This window comes from Canis lupus, chromosome 33 (genome assembly GCF_003254725.2).
Source record: "Canis lupus dingo isolate Sandy chromosome 33, ASM325472v2, whole genome shotgun sequence".
NCBI classification, from domain to species: domain Eukaryota; kingdom Metazoa; phylum Chordata; class Mammalia; order Carnivora; family Canidae; genus Canis; species Canis lupus.
The window spans coordinates 29093249-29113420 of record NC_064275.1 but is presented as its reverse complement, the minus strand read 5'-3'; the positions used below and the strand labels follow the sequence as shown (position 1 = coordinate 29113420).

At 39.7% G+C, this 20172-nt stretch overlaps 1 protein-coding gene across 16 annotated transcripts in view; it reads left to right on the top strand.

Annotated features, from left to right (window-relative positions):
• The first annotated feature begins 9 nt into the window (after positions 1-9).
• LRCH3 (leucine rich repeats and calponin homology domain containing 3) overlaps positions 10-20172 on the top strand; it is a 125487-nt gene continuing 105324 nt past the window's right edge. For 14 of the 16 annotated variants that reach the window (XR_004811549.2, XR_003146727.3, XM_035709889.2 and 11 more), the window contains exon 1: positions 14-311. Coding sequence is in view for 14 of the 16 variants with exons in the window: in XM_035709889.2 (XP_035565782.2) it covers positions 56-311 (256 nt within the window). In the remaining 2 variants the exon portion in view is untranslated. Of the gene's footprint in view, positions 312-20172 lie in introns of all 16 variants that reach the window. The other 2 variants (XM_025474466.3, XM_035709890.2) reach the window with 2 other exon arrangements.

Here is a 20172-nt window from a genome sequence, read left to right as displayed (position 1 = left end):
GGCGGCGCTGGCTGCGCATGCGCCGAGCCGCGGCCGGAGAGCTGGCGGCTGGGAAATGGCGGCCGCGGGTCTGGTTGCTGTGGCCACCGCTGCGGAGTGCTGCGGCCCGGTCGCCTCGGGAGGTGGTCTCTCCGGCGTTAGCTGCGGCCCCAGCGCGGGGACGGGCCCGGGCCCGGGTCCGTGGAGCCGCTCCCTCGACCGGGCGCTGGAGGAGGCGGCCGTGACCGGGGTGCTGAGCCTGAGCGGCCGGAAGCTGAGGGAGTTCCCCCGGGGAGCGGCCAACCACGACCTGACGGACACCACCCGGGCGGGTGAGCGGGGCCGGGGGCGGCCGTGCTGGCGGCGGGGCCTGGGGCGCGGCGGGGGCGTCACGGAGCCGCGCCGGACGGGGCCGCGGGACGGGGCCCAGCCGCCCCCCCGCGGTGGAGCCCGGGGCGAGGCGGCGGACGGCGGCATCCCTGAGGAAGAGCGCCGGGCGCGGGGGCCGCGCTCCCTGAGGGACTAACTCGTCAGCCGCCGGGGCCTGCGGGCGCCCCTCGACTCGGGTGCCGGGCGGACGGCGCGGGGATGGGGCCCCCGAGCGCTGACGCTCCTGCGGGCGCTTCCTGCCGGGGCCCCGGGGGCGCCCGGGGGGCTCGGGGTGGGGCGCCGCCTCGGGCCGGGCCGTGACCCCGGGGGCGCGGGGTCGAGGCCCGCGTCGGGCTGCCTGAGGGGAGCCTGCTGCTCCCTCGGCCTGTGCCCCTGCCCCGCCCTCTCTGGGTCTCTCATGAATAACGAAATAAAATTTTTTTAAAAAAATGGGACCCCTAGGCTGTGACTTTCCCCTCTCCTTTTATCTAGTTGACTTATACGCAAGTTACTTGTACAACGAGCGAGCCAGCCTCCAGGCTCCTGTCACTTTTCTCTTTCCTCCTGCGCTCCCTGGAACGTGGGGACGAGAGCGGACCCATGCATTGCCTGCCGCCGCTGGAGTTAATGCTTTTTTTTAAAAAAAAAAAAAAAGTCTTTGTGGTGTTTTTTTTTTTTAAGGTTTTTAATTTATTTATTCACGAGAGACACAGAGAGAGAGGCAGAGACACAGGCAGAGGGAGAAGCAGGCTCCATGCAGGGAGCCCGATGTGGGACTCGATCCAGGGACTCCAGGATCACGCCCTGAGCCAAAGAGCCACCCAGGCATCCCAAAAGCTTTGTTTTATACATAAATTTGAACACAGGAAAGGTAATAAGGAATGGGGTATTATTATTATTAACTATTTTATTTTTTTAGTTGTGGAGAACAATGTCTGGTGACTGAGGCGTTCGACATAATATGTTTCTCTTGTGTTTGAAATACAGCTTCCTCAGGGAGTAGGTTAAAAACCGAGCCTATTCATGTTTTACACAAAGGAGGGGAAAAAAAATCCCTTACACAAGTTTGTATAGTATGATGTAGTTTTTTATTTTGATATACCGTGGTGTTTTTTCTTTTCTTTTTTTTTTTTTTTCTTTTTGGAGACGAAAGAATGAGTAGTACTTTGCGTCTTATAGTCACTCCATTTTATTTTAAATTCTCTGATTAAGTCTCTGCGCGCTCATTAAAGATTGGGGAGTATTACGTACGATTCGCTCGCTAGAAAAACGAACGTAACTGTTAAACCACTCCAAGAAACCTCTTTCCAGAAAAACTTTCATTCTTCCTGTAAAACGGAAGAAAGTCAATGTCTAATTATTTAATCTCTTTTTTGGAAACAGTTGTACTGAAGATCATTTGTATTTTTTTAGTGAATGTTCTTAAAATTAAACGTTATTGCTGAGATAAGCATGAACAACCACTTGCCTTCTTTTTTTCCTTTTTTTTTAAGAGTTAATTTATTTATTCATGGGAGACACGGAGAGAAAGAGAGGCAGAGACGCAGGCAGAGGGAGAAGCAGTCTCTATGCAGGGAGCCCAATGTGGGACTCGATTCCAGGTCCCCAGGATTACGCCCTGGGCCAAAGGCAGATGTTAAACTGCTGAGCCACTTGGGCTGCCCCCCACTTGCCTTTTGTATGTGTTCTGATAGACAGCATCTAAAATTGTCAGTCACACCCCTGATTTCCTGATTCTTTTCAGGAGATGGCTGTATGGCCTAGGATGGTCAGGAGATGGGTAATGCCGTGATTTTATATTGGTGTGAGTCATTTCAGGACTACTGCATTAAGCCTGCAGCTAAAGAACAAGTTGATTACAGGGGTGTATCTGGTCATTCTCTTACCTGCTTTTAAATAGTTCTAAGACCAACATGTTTTGCATTTAAGAAATTTTTTATTAACAAAGAAAACTTAAAGCTATGTGTGAAGAAAAATAACTAATCCCAATGAATTTTTCCCTTTCTGTGCTCTGAATTATTTTTAAATTTTTAGATTCTTAAATTTTTTTATTTTTGGACAGGGAAGGGAGGAAAGGGAGAGAACTTAGGCAGGGTCCACGACCAGCGTGGAGCTGTGGTGGGGCTAGATCTCACAACCCTGAGATCATGACCTGAGCCAAAATCAAGAGTTAGTTGTTTAACCAAGCCACCCAGGCACCCCTTAAATATTTTATTTATTTTTTAAGATTTTATTTATTCATGAGAGACACACAGAGAGAGAGAGGCAGAGACACAGGGAGGGAGAAGCAGGCTCCATGCAGGGAGTCGGATGCGGGACTGGATCCTGGGACTCCGGGATCACACCCCAGGCTGAAGGCAGGCCCTCAACCACTGAGCCACCCAAGAGTCCTAAAGTATTTTATTTTTAAATAATCTCTACATCCACTGTGGCCTCAAACTTGCAACTTTGAGATTGAGTCACATGTTCTTCTGACTGAGCCAGCCAGGTGCCCCTTGGAATTATTTTAAACAGATAATTTAGTGTGGATATCATCATTTATTGAGTATACACTGTTTGCTATTCATTGTGCTAGATGTTTTAAAACACACTGCCTTGTTAAATGCTCAAAACAACCAGTGGACTAAGCATTATTATTTCCCCTTTACATATGAGGAGGCACTCAGAGTTTACAGATGAGGAATCACTCGGAGAAGGTCACATAACTAGTATTAGGAGAATTTCAGCCCAGGTCCATCTGACTCTTTTTTTCTCTGCTATACAACATAGCCTCCATATGTACAGATAGGTATTACTATTACTGTTTTTACAGATAGTGAAATTAAGGTTTGGAGATATTAGATAATTTGTTTGAAGATCTGTAGCTAAAGGCCAGGAAAGGCAGTATTAGCCAGGATTTGAGCTTAGTTTGAGGTAACTCCAAAACCATAGTGTACCTGTTATATCAAGTACTTTGATGAATTCACACACGACTTATGTTAGTTAAAATGTTTTGTTTAGACTACTTAAAATTTAAAGCCAGGAAAATTGAGTATTATATATACCTATATGTATAATATCGATAGATTTTATAATATTTATTCTAAGAAACAGCATATATTACCCATACTGTTTATAATTTGACGTGATTAGAATTTATCAGGAATGTTTTCTTGAGGTTTTTCACTCTTGTTTGTTTAAAAAGGTAGATCTTTAGGAAAAGGGAAATATTTATTTGGGAATAGGTAACCTGGTCCAGTGGACAAGGAAAATCTTAGAAGGAAATCACAGAAGACTTTGGGGTAGAAAGGATGTAGCTTGGATTTGAGTAAGCAGATATAAGAAGGAAAGCCATTGCAGGCATTAGTGGACAACATGCAAAAAATCCTAGAGTATGTGGCACATCAGTTAATTTTGCCAGTCCATTATGCATCCCTCTTTCTTTCATACTCCAGTTTTCCTATTAAATCATCCCCTTCAATTTCATGGATATCCCATCCCAACACAAGGGTGTGCACATGAGTAAGGCAGGTCTCACCAATCAATGTAGTCCATCCTTCTGGCTACAGTGATTGTTCAAAAATGGGCACATTTCCAGTCAGCACACATGACTGTTAATTCTGAATTTTTTTATTGGAGCTGTTGAGAGAGAGGCATGCTTTGGATACTGGGGTTGCTGAGATAATACAGTGTGAGCTTGGAACTTACCAATAAATGGAAGGCAGAGCCAAAAGATGGAAAGAGTATAGCCAAGTTCTGATGATAGTGTTTGAACCTTTAAAGCCAATAGCCAGGCTTTAAGTTTGTGCTGTCCTTGAAATTTCAAAGTATACAAGCTAATAAATTCCCCTTTCTGCTTAATTTGAGCAGAATTTTTTGTTCCAAAATCAAGAGTTCTAATACCGTGAGACTGCTCTTTATAATGTTGTGGTCAGGCCAGTTTCGTCAGAATAAATGACTGAATTAGAAAATATATGAGCTGCCTTTTGCATATGTGGAAACTAGACTGAGGATAGGTTTATTGGGATTGAGATAAGGAGGACTAATCAACATTCATTTGTTGAACAAACATTTGCTAAGGAATTTGATAGGTGAAGATATACAGAGAGGACCAACACCTGCTGCCCTCAAAAAACTCAAGGGATCTAATGGAGGAATAAATAAGTAAATGTAAAGATCATTTGACTTGTCTACTAATAGCAAAATTTTACGTATAAGGCGTTATACTAGCCAATATAAAGGAAAAAATAAATGAAGTTTTAACCTATCAGAATTAAGAAACCTAGTAATCTGATTGGATGGCTGCAATAATCTAAATCACTAAGGGAATGAAAATTAGAGATCATATTGGAAAATGAAAATGTACAAATGCTGGTTGAATTTATTTTTTAAAGGACAGAATGCAGTGAAAATGACTGAACTGTTAAATCTGGAGGACTAAGATGGTGATGCTTTTGATAATAATAGCTAACATTTATTGAGCTGTTAGCATGTTTTAGGTGTTGTTTCAAGCTCTATATATAAACATATGTGCATACAACAATGATATGAGCTATAAACACTATTTTAAACCTCATTTTAGGGCAGCCCAGGTGGCTCAGCAGTTTAGCGTTGCCTTCAGCCCAGGGCCTGACCCTGGAGACCCGGGATCGAGTCCCACGTCAGGCTCCCTGCATGGAGCCTGCTTCTCCCTCTGCCTGTGTCCCTGCCTCTCTCTATGTCTCTCATGCATAAATAAATAAAATCTTTAAAAAAAAATAAACCTCATTTTACATAAGAAGAAATGGAGACTTGACATTAATTTGATCAAGGTCACACAGCTACTAAGTGACAAATTCAGATACATCTAATCCTAAAACTTGTGTTTTTGATCGCTAAGCCACTGACGAAGAAGTTTGCTACATGTAATTTCTTTGGCTTGCTTGATGCTTTTATTTTATTTTTTTTATAAATTTTATTTATTTATTCATGAAAGACACAGAGAGAGAAAAGCAGAGACACAGGCAGAGGGAGAAGCAGGCTCCATCCATACTGGGAGCCCAATGTGGGACTCGATCCCGGGTCTCTAGGATCACGACCTGAGCCGGAGGCAGATGCTTAACCGCTGAGCCACCCAGGCTTCCCTGCTTGATACTTTTAAAGGAGTTGTTAGCACATTTAGTTAATCTTGTTCAATGAATAGAAATGTAGATCTGGAGCTTTTTTTTTTTTTTAAATCTTTAAGTAAACTCTGCCCAAAGTGGGGCTTGAACTCATAACCTGAAAAAAGTCTCATGCTCTATCGATTAAGCCAGCCAGGTGTCCCTAAATCTAGAGTTTTAAGAGTGAAGTCCGGGTTACCCCATATGTTTGAGAGAGTCATAATGAAGAATTTATGAGCTGCTCAGCGAAAGTGTGGAGAGTGAAAAAGTTTGTCACTCGTAGCCGTGGGATAACCAGCATTTAAAAAGGCAAGAAATAGGGGCAACTGGGTGGCTCAGCAGTTGAGCTTCTGCCCTTTGGCTCGGGGCGTGATCCCGGGGTCCTGGGATCAAGTCCCACATCCGGTTCCTCGCAGGGAGACTACATCTCCCTCTGCCCATGTCTCTGCCTCTCTGTGTGTCTCTCATGAATAAATAAATAAATAATAATTATAATTTTAACAAAAGGCAAGAAGTCAAATCAGCCTGAGAACAAAGTTCCATAACTAGGCCTTTACTAGAATTCAGAGACTCTTAAAGCCGAAGGAACCATGATAGCCATTAAATTATTTTACAAACGAGAAGCAGTCTCAGAGGTTAAATGATGTTTTTAAGGTTATATAGTGAGATGGTGCTGTTTTGCTGAAGGCATAAGGGTTAGAGTTGAAGCTGTGAGAAGTTTCTGAGTAGAAGACAGAAAAGAAATTAAGGACTCGGCTTTGGGGAAAATGTATAGTAAAGGCAGGAGAGAGAGACTAAGATTATACCAAAAAAGAAAACAAATTTGAGATGTAGTGGGTGAGCCAAGATAATGCAGTGTTACTAAAACCACAGGAATTGAGACGTTCAAGAAACAGATGCTTATTTTTTAGGTAAAGACTGAGGATTGCTGAAAGGCCATTTAATTTTTCATGGAGACAGTCTGTAATTTTTCAAGATAACAATCTGTTAATATTATAATTTCGTTTGTTTTTGAAATATGCACTGGAGTGCCAGGTCTTAAGTGGAAATCATATTGTTCTTGGATTCTTACGTACAGTTTAAATCAACCACAGTGTATGTACTGTGAATTTTTCTAGAGTAGTGCTGTCCAGTATGGTAGCTCCTAGCCATAGGTGGTTATTAAAATAAGGTTAAAATTTAAAAATTTGGTTCTTCAGTCACACTAGCCACATTTCAAGTGCTCAGTAGCCAAGTGTGTCATATTGGACACAGCACATTAGATAGATCCACTTCCTGTCATATTGGACAGCACGGACAGTAGAACCTTTCCATCATCATAGAAAGTTATATTGGACAGTAATGTTGGAGCATATACTTTTGACTAGAAATTTGTTTTCTATATTATTTATTTTCTGCATCATATTTCTTTTAGCAAGGTTTTTCCTGATTGATGAAGACAGTAAGCCCATGGTGTCTAGAGCTGAAAACGCTGCAATAACGGTCAGAAGGCAGAGGCAAAGGGAGGACGTGTCAGTAAATGGGGTCCAATCATAATTGCATGATCCTTGGGAGCATCTCAGAGTTGGGGAGATATGTAATTTTTTCTTTTAGAAATAAAATCTTGTTCACACAGCCTGCCATTTTTAAGTATGCCATCTTTGTTAATAGAGGCATTAATATATATTTGACACATTTGCCATCCACTGAGTGTTAGGTGTTCAAAACAGGAAGAATAGTCTTAAGAGCCTCAGAAATGAGGAAAAAGAAAACAGTAAAACTAATTTTATTTGATTAATGAGACTAGTTCAGTTTAGTAGACTTAAAAATCATTTCTGGGCAGCTCAGGTGGCTCAGCGGTTTAGCGGTACCTTCGGCCCAGGGCGTGATCCTGGAGTCCTGGGATTAAGTCCCACATCGGGCTCCCTGCATGGAGCCTGCTTCTCCCTCTGCCTGTGTCTCTGCTTCTCTCTCTCTCTCTGTTCTCTCTCATGAATAAATAAATAAAATCTTTTAAAAAAATAAATAAAAATAATTTCTTCTGATATTAACAGTTTTACATATTCATTGTGGTATGAAAAGTTTTAAAAAGGGCATTAAAGATCATAATTCCACTTAGCAGAGATGAATTTAGTGGTGAACACTGGTTGGAACTCTTCCAAACATTTTCTTCATAAATGTACACATTCTTGGGTCTCCTAGGTGGCTTGATAGTTTGATCGTCAGACTCTTGTTTTCAGGTCATGATCTCCAGGATCAAGCCTCACGTAGGACTCTGCACTCAGTGGGGTTGGGAGTAGGTCAGCTTGTCCCTCTTTCTCCCCCTCTGCCCTTCCCCCGGCTTGTGCTCACCCTCTTTCTCTCTCTCTCTAGAATGAATAAATAAAATCTTAAAAAATATGTATATATACATTCTTTTTAAAATATAAAAATGGGATCACAAAAGGCTGTTTTCTCACCTAATTTTTTTCATTATATGAGATACAATGTCAGAAAATAGAGATAAGTAGCTAATTTTTTAGAATTTTTTAAATTTTTAAATATTTTATTTATCTGAGAGAGAGAGGGAGAGAACACGGGGAGGGGCGGAAGGGGGGGAGAGAGAGAGAGAAGCAGACTCCCTGCTGAGTGGGGAGTCAGACAGGTTCAATCTCAGCACCCTGGGACCGTGACCTTGAGTCAAAGGCATACTGAGCTACGTCGGTGCCCTCATAATTTTTAAGATTTTATTTATTTATTTGAGAGAGAGTGAGCATGTGCACCCACACACGAGCAGGGGGAGGAGCAAAGGGAGAGAGAGAGACTTAGCAGATTTCACCCTGAGTTCCCTGAGTATGGAGTTGGTGGCATTGGATCTTGTCATTCCTAAGACCATGACCTGAGCCGAAACCAAGAGTCCTTCTCTTCACCAGCTGAGCCACCCAGGTACCCCCAGTAGCATAATTTTTAATGGTAGTATACTGTATATACACTGTCATTTAATTTGCCCTCTTAACGTACATTGTGATTGTTTTCAACTTTCACTGTTACATATGGTATTCCTGAGAATAGTCCAGTATGTATATATTTGCAAACTTGTCCAGTTATTTCCTCAGGATAAATTCTTAGAAATATAATTGGTTGGCTAAAAGGTATGCATAGTTTAGGGCTTTTTTATATACACACTGTAAAATTGTCCTTCTAGAAGGATTGTTCAGCTTAGATTTGTATCAGCAGTGATGGAGTTGTCGTTACTGTGCACCTGCTGATTTTCTCATTCATTTTGATCTGTGTCATTCTGATAGGTGAGAGAGGATATCTCAATCTGTTTTGGTGCATCTGAATTTTTTTGTACAAGGAGAAAAAGTATTTTAATTCAGAGAGAAAAGACTTACTTTTTCTATTTTTCCTTGTGTCATAGAACCAGTTGGTAACAAACAGTTGGGAGCTCTTCATGCTTATATATAATCCTACATATTTAATTTGAATTCATTTATATTTGTAAGCGTAATACATGTTTACTGTAAAAGATCTGATAAAACAATACACAAGGGAAGGAAAGGGGGCAAAAAGGCCTGGTATTACCGTACATATAACCACTGTGAACATTTTGACATATTCTTCCAGGCTTTTGTTTGTTTTTTTCTTCTAGTTTTTTTTTTTTTTTTAAGATTTATTTATTTATTTATGATAGACATAGAGAGAGAGACAGAGAGGCGCAGAGACACAGGAGGAGGGAGAAGCAGGCTCCATGCCGGGAGCCCGATGTGGGACTCGATCCCGGGACTCCAGGATCGCACCCTGGGCCAAAGGCAGGCGCCAAACCGCTGAGCCACCCAGGGATCCCAGTTTTTTTTTTTTTAATGCATGTATATATATATTGAAAAACATGGTATCAGCTTTTTGTATTTTACTTTTTTCCATCTTACAGCATATTAGAAATACCATGTCATGTCTGTTATCATTTTCTTATAAAAGTACTTATAAAAGTAATAGCTTCAGAGTATGTAATTAAATCTTTGTACTTAGGTCCCTTTTGTTGAACATTTAGGCTATTTCAAATTTTTCATTATTATGAATATTATTATGAATAACACTATGAACATTTTTAAATATAATTCTTTGCCTACATCTCTTATTATTTCCTTTGGGCTAATTCCTAGAAGTGGTATTGTTTTAACAAATTATATGCAATTTTAAAAACTTAGTTTACAAACAAAATTTCAAAACCAGTTCCTCTTAGAAATAATGTTATATATTGTATGTAGCCTGGCTAAGTTTATAGGCCACACACAAAAACCTAGATTTTTTTCCAAAACATGGAAGTTGGCTTAACTCGCCTTTCAAACTTGTTTGTTTTTTAGAGACTATTTATTCATGAGAGAGAGAGAGAGGCAGAGACACAGGCAGAGGGAGAGGCAGGTTCCCTGCAGGGAACCTCCTGCAAGATCAATCCCAGGACCCCAGGATCACGCCCTGAGTCAAAGGCAGACAACCACTGAGCCAGTCAGACTTCCCTCAAACCTGTTTATACTTAACATCTATGGTCTCCCACATATCTCTCCATATACAAAGATTGGAGTACCTCTAACTTCAGAGAAGATTTGGGGTGGAGAGCTTGAAATTGCCTCATTGGGGAACTTGAAATTTTAAGTCTTAGAATTTTATTAAGAATTCCACTTAGGGGATCCCTGGGTGCCTCAGTGGTTTAGAGCCTGCCTTCAGCCCAAGGCGTGATCCTGGAGTCCTGAGATCGAGTCCCACATCGGGCTCCCTGCATGGAGCCTTCTTTTCCCTCTGCTTGTGTCTCTGCCTCTCTTTCTTTCTGTGTCTCTCATGAATGAATGAATGAATGAATGAGTGAACGAACGAATAAATGAATAAAAGAATTCCACTTTTAAATGGCCAATGTTTAACCCACTGAACCACCCAGGCACCCCTGTTCATGCTTGCTTTAATAACAAATCTATGGCTTCAAATTACCAGCCATTAGGAAAAATCAAACCAAATAAGTTTCTATAACATTTATTCTATTGTTTTTCTGTAACACCCCCCCCCCACCAATGTATATCCCAGTTTCAGAAGTATGGATATAATATTATATATACTACTGGCTTTTGTAACAAAGTTTCTTTGAAAATCTGCATATTGAATTGGAATGTGGAATACTGAGAACACTTGTCAGGAAATAACATTCATATCCCTCTTATAACTTTACCTCCATTTGAAATGAGAAATTTTATAGCTTTTACATATTCTCATCCACATGCTTCTTCCTTTCTTTTCTGCCTAACAAGTAGCATAAATCTTATATCATACCAACACAGTAGAGAAGACTGAGGGGGCTCCTGGATGGCTGTTGGTTTACTCGTTGGATTCTTGGTTTCTTTTTTTTCTTTTTAAGATTTTATTTATTTATTCATGAGAGACAGAGAGGCAGAGACATAGGCAGAGGGAGAAGCAGGCTCCATGCAAGGAGCCCAATGTGAGACTCGATCCTGGGACTCCAGGATCACGCCTGAGCTGAAGGCAGACGCTCAACTACTGAGCCACCCAGGGGTCCAGGATTCTTGGTTTCTGCTCAGGGCATGATCTCAGGGTCACGAAATTGAGCCCTGCATGGAGCTCTGTCCTCAGCACTGAGTCTGCTTGAGATTCTCTCCCTTTCCCTTCCCTCTACCCCAACCCCTGCTCACATATGCACAGTCTCTTTCTAATAAAGTCTTTAGAAAAAAAAAACAACAGGGAAGACTGAGGTAAAAAGACTTCTGTTATTTATTAACATATGCACACAGGCGTGTGTACTTTATATAGTTAGGCAGAGACCAAGGGGGGGATCATGGCTATTGGGTATAAAAGCATCTGAAATAAGACTGAAGTTTGTTTCAAGGGGGAAATCTGAACTCAACTCTACTGGCATTTTTATTTAAGTAGGAAGAGTAAATTGTAGGATGGCACCTTCAGATGGGTTTGGAAGATATGTCTTGGATTACCACAAAATCAATGTTGAAACTAGAGGAATGGCAGCAGCGCTGGGGCCAAGGATTTCTTAGAGTCTGTTTCTTTTTACTGTGGTTGTATTTGTTGGCTGGATGGTTAATATTGATCAAATGCTGTAATATGAAATACGACTTTTGAGTGGTATTATACATGTTCGTTATTTTTTTCAATTTACTTATGAAACAGTTATTCCATTCAAGCTTAGAAAAAATATGATAAATATGGTAATTCATACCAAGGAACATTATTTTGAATTCCTGAAGTAGCCAGCAATATCCAGTGCAATGCAACTAATTTTAGAATCATAACTAGCTCTAAAAATTTAAGGTATTTCCTTTTTCACTTTTAGCTTTTTTCCTTGCTCTTTTAAATTTCTAGAGTTTTATTATTTGAAGAAAGTCTTATTTTTTTCTTTCTTTTTTTTCTTTTAAGTAGGCTCCACCCAGCATAGAGCCTAGCATGGGGCTTGAACTCATGATCTTGAAATCAAGACCTGAGCCAAAATCAGGAGTCAGACACTTAAACTGACCTAGCCACCCAGTGTCCCTGAAGAAAGTCTTAAACTAAGGATTTTAACTGGTTTATTAAACTTATTTCTTGCAAAAACTAGGTAATAGATGTTTTTCATTAAAAACAGGTTTTTAAAAATGATCTGCGTATCATAGTGAAAAGACAGATCACAGAGTAAGAAAAAGATTTCCAATAAACACATCAAACAAATGATATCTAGAATTTGTATAGAATTTCTACAAACAAGAAGACAACCCAGTAGAAAACTGAGGAAATACTTAAACTGGTACTTTACTAAAGAGGAATTCTAGAAGACTGATAAATATGTGAAAAAGTGCTCAACCTTATTTGTAATCAAAGGAATGGAAAATAAGACCAAACTGAGGTACTACTCAAAACACTGACAATACCAAGTACTGGAAAAAGGTAAAGCATTGGGAATACAATGCTAATGGGAATGTTAATTGATGCACTGACTTTGAAAAATACTTAACAACTTAGCAAAATTGAAAATACACATACTCTATGACCCAGAAATTCCAGACTCTGAGATGTATACCCCAAAGAAACTTGTGTGTGTGTATAGCAGCATGTATTAGGTTAAAACAACGCTGACGAGCAGCCCCGGTAGCCCAGAGGTTTAGCGCCCTCTTCAGCCCTGGGTGTGATCCTGGTGACCCGGGATCGAGTCCCACATCGGACTCCCTGCATGGAGCCTGCTTCTCTCTCTCTCTCTCTCTCTCTCTCTCTCATGAATAAATAAAATCTTTTAAAAAAATAAAACAACACTGACTTAATATTTTACAGTTTTATAGGTCAGAAGACTGAACTCAGCTGAGTTACCTACTCAGGGTCTCTCACAAGGCTAAAATCAATGTCAATCTGGGGGTTTGGGGAAGGTGTTTGCTTCCAGGATCATTCAGGGTTTGGTACAATTCAGTTCCTCACAGTCACAAAATTGAGGTCTCCATTTTCTTGCTGGTTGTTGGCTTCAGGTCACTCTGGCATCTTGGAGGCTGCGTTCCTTATAGTGGCCCTCTCCACCTTCAAGCCAGCAATGTTGTGTCAAATTCTCATGCTTAGAATCATTGACATCTGCTAGCAGCCGTAGGGGTCATGTGATGAGACTGGTATAGCCAGATTATCTCTTTTTAGTTTAATTCAAAGTCAGTTGATTAGTAACTTTGATTATATCTGCAAAATTCCTTCTGCCACGTATGGAACATAATCAGTATATTTTATATTTGTAGTCCCAGCTATTCAGGTGGGAAATCTTGGGACACCGTTTTAGGATTCTGCCTACCATAGAGAGTTCCGTCTTTCTCTCTTTTTATTGTACAACACCTAGTACAATGCCAAATGCCCTTTGAGAATTTATTTGAGTGGATGGATAGAAGGATGGATGGATGGATGGATTAATGGATGAGTGAGAAAGTAAAACAGGAACGATTGTCTATTCACTTTCTTAGCTTTGAAAATGACAACTGACTTCTGTGTGATTAGGTTTAATGGACACCCTTGGGACTTTAGAGGTAAAGTAGAATTCAATCAAAACATTCTCAAGGGCTGGGGCACCTGGGCGGCTCAGTGGTTGAGTATCTGCCTTTTGCTCAGGTCGTGGTCCCGGGGTTCTGGGATCAAGTCCCATGTCGGGCTCCCTGCATGGAGCCTGCTTCTCCCTCTGCCTATGGTCTCTGCCTCTCTGTGTCTCTTGTGAATAAATAAATAAAATCTTTAAAAAAAAATTCTCATGGGTAATACCAGTGAATATACTTTCCTTTGATATCAAAAGTCAAGTATTCAGACTTTATTTGGGTCATAGAGGATAAGAGAGATGATGTTACATGTGCTTGGGGCGTCTGGATGACTCAGTTAAGCATCCAACTGGATTTCAACTCATGTCATGACCTTAGGGTTCTGGGATTGAGCCCCCTGTTGGGCTATGTGCTCAGCAGGGAGTCTGAGGATTCTCTCTCCTCTCTCCCTCCGCCCCCCACCCACATGCTCGCTCGCTCTCTCTCAAATAAATGAATACATCTTTAAGAAAATAAAAGTCCTTCAAAATATAATCAGTGGCAGAATGTGCAGGTCTGTGCGAAATTTCAAAGTAGAATATTGATTTGCTAATAAAATTTAAACCTCTTGCAGTGAAGTAGCCTTTCCATATATGTTCAGCATTTTAACTTTGATAATTATGCGAGTCTCAGTTGTCTAAGGAAAACCTTAGCCTAATAACTATGTGATGCTTTTTCTTAGTAACATTGTGATTTCTAGCCATCTATCATCAAGTGACAAACAGTAGCCTATTCTTAAACTTGAATGTGGGTAAAATCACATGTGGCACTTTAAAAATGTGCATTCCTGGGGATCCCTGGGTGGCTCAGCGGTTTAGCTCCTGCCTTTGGCCCAGGGCATGATCCTGGAGTCCTGGGATCAAGTCCCACATCGGACTCCCTGTGTGGAGCCTGCTTCTCCCTCTGCCTGTGTCTCTGCCTCTCTCTCTCTCTCTCTCTCTCTCTCTCTCTCTTTCTCTCTCTCTCTGTATTTCATGGATAAATAAGTAAAATATTTTTTAAAAATGTGCGTTCCTGGATGCAGACCCTTAAAAGAGCTTGATTCAGGAGATCTAGGGTGGGGTTCAGTAAGCTGCATTTTTAACAGGCATCCCTGATTGTTCTGGACATCTGTGTGAACTACCTAAGAACTACCACTTGAGAAACTCTTCCTTAGACTTTGCTACCTTACTCATTTAGGAAAATGGGATTTTTTCACATCCTAAAGATGTCTTTGTTAGATAAACCAAAGATTTTATTCAATTGAAAAATATTTAATTGAAATGTGGTTGATATACACTGTATTAGTTTCAGGTGTGCACCATAGTGATTCAACAATTCTCTACATTCCTCAGTACTCACAATGATAAGTAGCCATTATATGTCACATACAACATTACTACAGTATTGTTGACTATATTCCCTCTGTTGTACCTTTTCATCCCTGTGACTTATTTTATAACTGAAAGTTTGTACCTCTTAGTTCCTTTCACTTATTTTGCCCATCACTGCACCCACCTCTCCTCTAGCAGCCACCAGTTGTTCTTTGTATTTATGAGTCTGTTTCAGTTTTATTTGTTCATTTTGTTTTTTTAGATTTCACATGATTGAAACCATACAGTATTTATCTTTTTCATACCTATTTCACTTAGCACAATATCCTCTATCATTCATTTTGTAGCAAATGATGAGATCTTTTTTTATAGTTGAGTAATTTATTTATAAGTATATATTTACATATACATACATATATATATATATATAGACATCTTCTCTATCCATTAATTTATTGAAGGACACTTAGATCTTCCGTATCTTGACTATTATACGTGATGCTGCAGTGAACATAGGGGTACATATATCTTTTTGATTTAAGATCTTCATATTCTTTGTTTAAATACCCAGTAGTAGAATTACTAGGTTGTATGGTATTTCTGTTTTTAATTTTTGAGGAACCTTCATACTGTTCTCCACAATGGTTGTACCAATTTACATTCCTACCAACAGTGCATGAGGGTTCCCTTTTCTCCACATTCTCACTAACACTTATTATTTCTTATCTTTTTGTTGTTAGCTATTTTGACTAGTATCAAGTGATAGCTTATTTTAGTTTTGGTTTATATTTCCCTGATGATTAGTGATGTTGAGTATCTTTTTATCATCTGTATGTCTTCTTTGGGAAAAAAAAGTCTGTTCAGGTCCTCTGACCATTTTTAATCAGGTTATTAGTTTTTTTGGTGTTGAGTTGTAAAGTTCTATGAATAGTTTGAATAGTTTGGATATTAACCCTTTATGAAGTATATCATTTGAGAATATCTTCCATTTAGTAGGTTGCCTTTTCGTTTTGTTGATGGGTTTTCTTTGCTGTGCAAAAGCTTTTTATTTAGGTGCAGTCCCCGTAGTTGATTTTTGCTTTTATTTCCCTTGTCTGAGGGAACATCCATAAATATGTAGCTAAGGCCAAATGTCCAAGAGATTGCTGCCTATATTTTCTTTTAGGAGTTTTATGGTTTTGTGTCTTAAACGTTTAGATTTTTCATCCATTTTGAGTTTATTTTTGTGTATGATGGAAGAAAGTGGTCCAGTTTTCCTAGCACCATTTATTGAAGAGACTGTCTTTTTCCCACTATATTCTTTCTTCCTTTGTCATAGATTGATTGACCACTTAAGTGTGGTTTATTTCTGGGCTCTTGAACCTGTTCCATTGATTCCTGTGTCTGTTTTTGTGCCAGTCCATACTGTTTTGATTACTGTAGCTTTCTTTTTTTATTTTTTAATTTTTTTAAATTCATTCATAGAGACACAGAGAGAGAGAGAGTGGCAGAGACACAGGTAGAGGGAGAAGCAGGCACCATGCAGAGAGCCCAATGTGGGACCCAATCCACGGTCTCCAGGATCACACCCTGGGCTGTAGGCGGCGCTAAACCACTGCGCCACGGGGGCTGCCCATTACTGAAGCTTTCTAGTATATCTTGAAATCTGGGATTGTGATACCTTCAGTTTTGTTCTTCTTTTTCAAGATTTCTTTGGCTAGTTGGGGTCTTCTTTGGTTTCCATACAAATTTAGGATTATTTATAATCCTGTGAAAATTACTATTGGTATTTTTTGTTGAATCTGTAGACTGTGTTGGATAGTATGGACATTTTATTTATTTTTATTTTAGTTTTTAAAGATTTTTTTTTTTTATTCAGAGAGAGAGCATGTGCATGATAGAGAGCAGGAGCAGAGGGCAAGGGGAGGAGTAGAGGGAGAAGCAGACTCCTTATTGAGCAGGGAGCCTGATGCGGGACTTGATTCCAGGACCCTGGGATCGTGACCTGAGCCGAAGGCAGACACTGAACCCACTGAGCCACCCAGGCATTTTAACAATATTAACAATATTGTTGGACATTTTAACAATATTAATTCTCCTAATCCATAAGCATAGTATAACTTTCCATTTATTTGTGTCATCTTCAATTTTTTTTATCAATGTCTTGTAATTTTCAGAGAATAGGTCTTTCACCCCCTTAAATTTATTCCTAGGTATTTTATTATTTTTGGTGCAATTGTAAGTAAGATTGTTTTCTTACTTTCTCTTGCTATTTTGTTATTAGTGTATAGAAACACAAAAGATTTTTGTATGTTAATTTTGTATCCTGAAACTATACTGAGTTATCATGTCATCTGTATCATGTCATCTGCAAATAGTTCTACTTCTTTCTTACCAGTATAGATGCTTTTTTTTTTTTTTTAATCTCCATGCCCAATGTGGGGCTCAGACTCATGACCCCAACATCAAAATCGCATGCTCTAGCAATTGAGCCTGGCAGGAGCCCCTGGCATGTAATTTTTCATAGTATTTTTTTATGGTCTGTTATATTTCTTTGGTATTGGTTGTATTTCTTCTCTTTCATATCTGATTTTCTTATTTGAGTAGTTCTTCTTTTTTTCCTGATGAGTCTGGCTAAAGGTTTATCAGTTTTGTTTATTATTTCAAAGAACTAGCTCTTGGTTTCATTATCTTTTTTATTGCTTTTTAAGTCTATTTCATTTATTTTCATTCTAATCTTTATTATTTCCATACTTCTACTAACTTCTGGATTTTTTTCTTCTTTTTGCAATTCCTATAGGTGTAAGGTTAGACTAGGATTTTTCTTGTTTCTTGAGGTAGTTCTCTCTTGCTGTAACTTCCCTCTTAGAACTGCTTTTGCTGCATCAAAAGATTTGGGACCATTGTGTTTCCGTTTTCATTTGTCTCCCTGAATTTTTTAATTTTCTTTTTGAATTTTTGGGGAAATTAATTTTTCTAAAAGTATAAAACATTTTGCAAAACTGGGCACTTTGGTACAAAGTAAACACTTGAAGGTTGGTTTGTTTTAAAGGAAGTGTCACTGAAAAACTGTCTTGTCAAACTTATGAATAGATAACCAAATTACATTAAAAATAGACTATTAAAATTAAACATGTACAATTACTCAGTGTTCTTATTACAAGCAACAGAAATCAATTGTAGTTGTTAGTAGCCTACCAAATCTGTGGAAGGATTGGGGAACCAAGCTTGAAGGATAGGTAACCAGAAATAATACCCAGAATCATGTGGCAGAGCTTTTCCTTTGAAGACACCACTAGCACTGCTACTGGGGTAGACCACTCAGTTTGTTCTACCAACACCAGTGATAATGGACACTATCCACCAGCACTGCAACTTTTGCTGCCACAGCCTCTGGAAAGTGGGATGTATTATTACTACTTTGTTTTCAAGTCAAGGTTGGGAAGGATGTGTCTGTCTGGGGGAACCTGGACTATGTACCCATACCTCTAGCCCTAAGAGAGGCTGAGAAAGCAAATTCACTTGAGCTGGCTCCTGCCAGGCTCAATTGCTAGAGCTTGTGACTTTGATGTTGGGGTCATGAGTTCGAGCCCCACATTGGGCATGGAGATTACAAAAAAGGGGGGGCAGTTTTCCCCTTCTGTTGAGGAAAAAACTCTATTTCATAAAGTATTGGATTGCCCAAACATAGTAATAGTGCTTAGAATCCGAGTAGCCTTAAAAAATGGCATGTGTCTACTAACAAGTTGTGTTTAATAAAAAAATCAAGTGACCGAGTAAGCCTTTAGTAGAGTATATAATTATTATAATGAACACTAAGCAAGCACTAAATGATAAGCAGTTTACTGACTGTAATTATTATAATTTTTCTAAGCCAAACTTTGTATTTCTTGGTCCAATTGAGAGAGGAGGGAAAGATTTAGTAATTAGATTTTTTTCCACAGTAACTTCAGTTTTTCTTTTTTTATTTGGAGAGCATCCTGAATATCTTTTTAGTCTGCATTAATTTGGGGAGACAAAAGATAAACAGCGTTGCCTAGTTCTTATCCTTATAGATGTCTGCAGTGTCCCTAATCTCAATACCTAGGGACAGTATGCTGTTGTCATTTTAGTGGTCCCTATGGTAAAAAAAAATTTTTTGACGTGTGTGTGTGTATAATATACGTGTACTAAAGTACTAAAACTATATGTGTTATAAAATATAAAATTTTAAAAGAGAAGTTAAATATAAATAGAAATGAAAGTTGTACTTCATACTCTAGTGGATCATTTTGGGTATCCTCTGGATAGTAGTCTCACTCTCCTCTCTTGGAGACTGTTGATTCAAACAGTGCTTAGCCTCTTATTGATCTTTAGGTAGGAGAGAGGAGATATAATGTTAAGTATCTGAAAACATTGTAGGCTCTTCTTTGAGGCAGTATGGGAAGGGGGAGACAGTTTGAGATATGGAGTCCAAGAATAGAGATCTGTAACCTGTTCAAAGGGAAAGGATATGAGAAGACAAAGCTTGGAGTAATGTCTGGAAGCAATGCTGTATATGAGAAGGGACTCCTTGCATAGCACCTGTGAAACAAACCAGTGTGTATATGAAGTGGGGGATGAGATAATAATGGCCGAGCTGCTCCACGGATTTGATGGGCTGGGGTGCAGTAGGGGCGATGTAACTTTAGGAATAAGATTTGCATGTTTTAGCCTCAACATATTACTGTTGGTTGTTTGGCTTAGATAGTCTTTGTTAGCTTTCCTCATTTAGAAAATAAAAAGGGTAGACTGGATTGAAGTTCTTAAGATTTAGGAGGTCTGGGGGTTTTGAGGAATCTCCTCAGAGGTTGTGCTTTAGCATGGATGTGAGTTAAGTTGTGCCCTCTCCCCCAGACTGACTTCAGCTAGAGTCACTTTGAATCTGTGGTATATTCATCCAAAAATAATTTTAGCTTTGACTTTGCGCCTGAGCTCCAGTCTTACATATTTATATAAGTTGTTTATTTTATTTATATCAAGTTGCTTACTTGATATTGCCACTAGATGTTTTAAGAGGCCTCTCAGGGATCCCTGGGTGGCGCAGCGGTTTAGCGCCTGCCTTTGGCCCAGGGCTCGATCCTGGAGACCCAGGATCGAATCCCACGTCAGGCTCCCGGTGCATGGAGCCTGCTTCTCCCTCTGCCTGTGTCTCTGCCCCTCTCTCTCTCTGTGACTATCATAAATAAATAAAATTAAAAAAAAAAAAAAAAAGAGGCCTCTCAGATTTACCTTGAACAGAAAGGTCTCTTGATTTGCTGCTCCTACTTTCTCCTCCACCAAAAAAATAAGAGAGAGATGGAGTGAAGAAAGATTGATGTCCTGTTCTTCTTATAAATGACACTACTATCC